Source organism: Monodelphis domestica, chromosome 8 (genome assembly GCF_027887165.1).
Source record: "Monodelphis domestica isolate mMonDom1 chromosome 8, mMonDom1.pri, whole genome shotgun sequence".
In the NCBI taxonomy this organism is placed as follows: Eukaryota; Metazoa; Chordata; class Mammalia; order Didelphimorphia; family Didelphidae; genus Monodelphis; species Monodelphis domestica.
In genome coordinates, this window is record NC_077234.1 from 241927856 (window position 1) to 241929929 (window position 2074).

At 34.6% G+C, this 2074-nt stretch overlaps 1 protein-coding gene across 1 annotated transcript; it reads right to left on the bottom strand.

The window, feature by feature from the left end:
* Positions 1-438: 438 nt before the first annotated feature.
* On the bottom strand, positions 439-1463 carry LOC100031303 (olfactory receptor 5AC1-like). The gene has a single exon (XM_001380566.3). It carries the CDS (start codon positions 1375-1377, stop codon positions 439-441), a length of 939 nt encoding a protein of 312 aa, XP_001380603.2. The 5' UTR covers positions 1378-1463.
* Positions 1464-2074: the final 611 nt, after the last annotated feature.

Below are 2074 nucleotides of genomic sequence, written 5' to 3' on the forward strand. Positions count from 1 at the left end.
TTCACATCCAACAAAGAGTCTCTGGAAATCCAGTCCCCACCATGTTGAGCCCATTAGAATCATGGATGGTGAAAGTTAGGTTGGTAATTGTCCTGATCCAGTCTAGTTAAAAAAAGGAGATCTTATTTCCAACATAAATTATTTGTAAAGTACTATTCAAGACAGTTTACTTTTTCAGTGGAAGGATAGGTAATACAATCTTTTCTTTTTAATTAATCTAAAATATTACGCTTAAGGTTATAAATCATTTACATATTTGTGAATAATGTAGTAAAGTCATTAAAATCTTAGGTGCTAACAGCATAAATTATCATATCAAGCATATATTTGAGATCACAAGAAACTCATATTTGCATTAATAAGTATAAATTCTAAGTATTACCACCTCATTTTAGTGATTTGTTTAATAAAATGAGATATGGTACCAGTCTGAGAATTTCACCTAGAAAATATTGTTCGTTTTAATACAGTTCTCAGGGCTTCTATAACTTCCTTGTTTCTCAGGCTATAGATAAAAGGATTTAGCAAAGGGATGACAATAGTATAGAACAGAGAATCCATCATATCTTGATTGTCTGCTTGCAGTGATCTAGGACGAACATACATGAAGAGGAGAGAGCCAAAGTATAAGGAAACAGAGAACAGGTGAGCCCCACAAGTAGAAAAGGCTTTGCTTCTTCCCTTTTGAGATTTCTTTTTCAGAATGGCAAAGAGGATACAAGTATAAGATATTAGGATAGTCAAAATCGTAAAGGCCTGAATTGATCCAGAGAAGATAAAAACCATCAGGACATTAATAGAAGGATCAGTACAGGAAATTTTATATAAAGGCATAATATCACAAAAGAAGTGCTGGATTTTGTTGGAGTGGCAGAAACTTAATCTAAATAACAAGCCCACATGAAACATAGAATGAAGAACACCAACTATATATGAAAAGATTGAGAGTTGGCTGCATAACCTATTAGTCATCACCACTGGATAAAGCAAGGGATTACAAATGGCTACATATCGGTCATATGCCATTGCAGCCAGAAGACAACATTCTGTGGTTGCACTGAATGAAAAAAAGTATAATTGTGCCATGCACTCAGGCACTGATATCATTTGATTTTGGGTTATAAAGCCCACCAACATCTTAGGGCTCACTGTGGTTGAAGTACAAGCATCAGCTAAAGCTAAATTACCAAGGAATAAGTACATAGGTGTATGAAGGTGAGAGTCCATCCAGATAAGCACAATCAGTCCAATATTCCCCACCATAGTTATGATGTAGATACCTAAGAACACCAAGAAGAAGAGAACCTGAAGCCCTGGGTGATTTGTAAATCCCATGAGAACGAAGTCTATTACCAATGTCTCGTTTTCTTCTGTCATGTCTACACAAGATCTAATATCTAAATTGGGTTAAATTTAAATTAATGTCCAATAACTCCAAATATTATATTTTATGAGGTTTTTTATTAATCCACTTGAAATAGAAGAAACAAAAGAACAAAAAATATGAAGCCTAAGTAAAACCACAGGTAAAATTCTCCTGTTTGGCTCTCACCCAGCATCCACAACCACCTTCCTGCTATCAGAGAGAGAGGGAGGATCTACACTCACAACTTTATCTTCAAAGGGAAAAGTTAAGGTGAGAACAAAAATGGGAAACTGGGAAAAAGAGTTCTGGGGAACAAATTCTGATTACACAATTGAAAGAAAATAAAGGTAGACAAACACCAAGAGATATGAAAGATAGACTTTTGTAATGGAAATAAAATATTTTTCTGTGGTAATGTTTTAAATAACAATTAAAGATCTGATTTTTGTGTTTGAATATATTTTAGTAATAACAAGCATTTCAGAACCTACCTATTTGTGAAAAGGGGAAAATTTTAAATAAATGCAGTTATTTTCTACCTTGGACATTGACAAAGCTAGGTTGCTTCCCCAACATAGAGAGAAAATGTAATTAACCTGGATAAACTGTGTACTCTTTCCATGTGACTTTCAACTCAATTCAACCCACAAGCCGGGACTACAGCCTTGCATGCACTTGTTCTCGTCGGGGATTATTTTTTACCACAGA

Coding starts and splice junctions, on each gene's coding strand:
- LOC100031303 (XM_001380566.3), bottom strand. CDS start 1,377: ATGACAGAAGAAAACGAGACATTGGTAATAGACTTCGTTCTCATGGGA.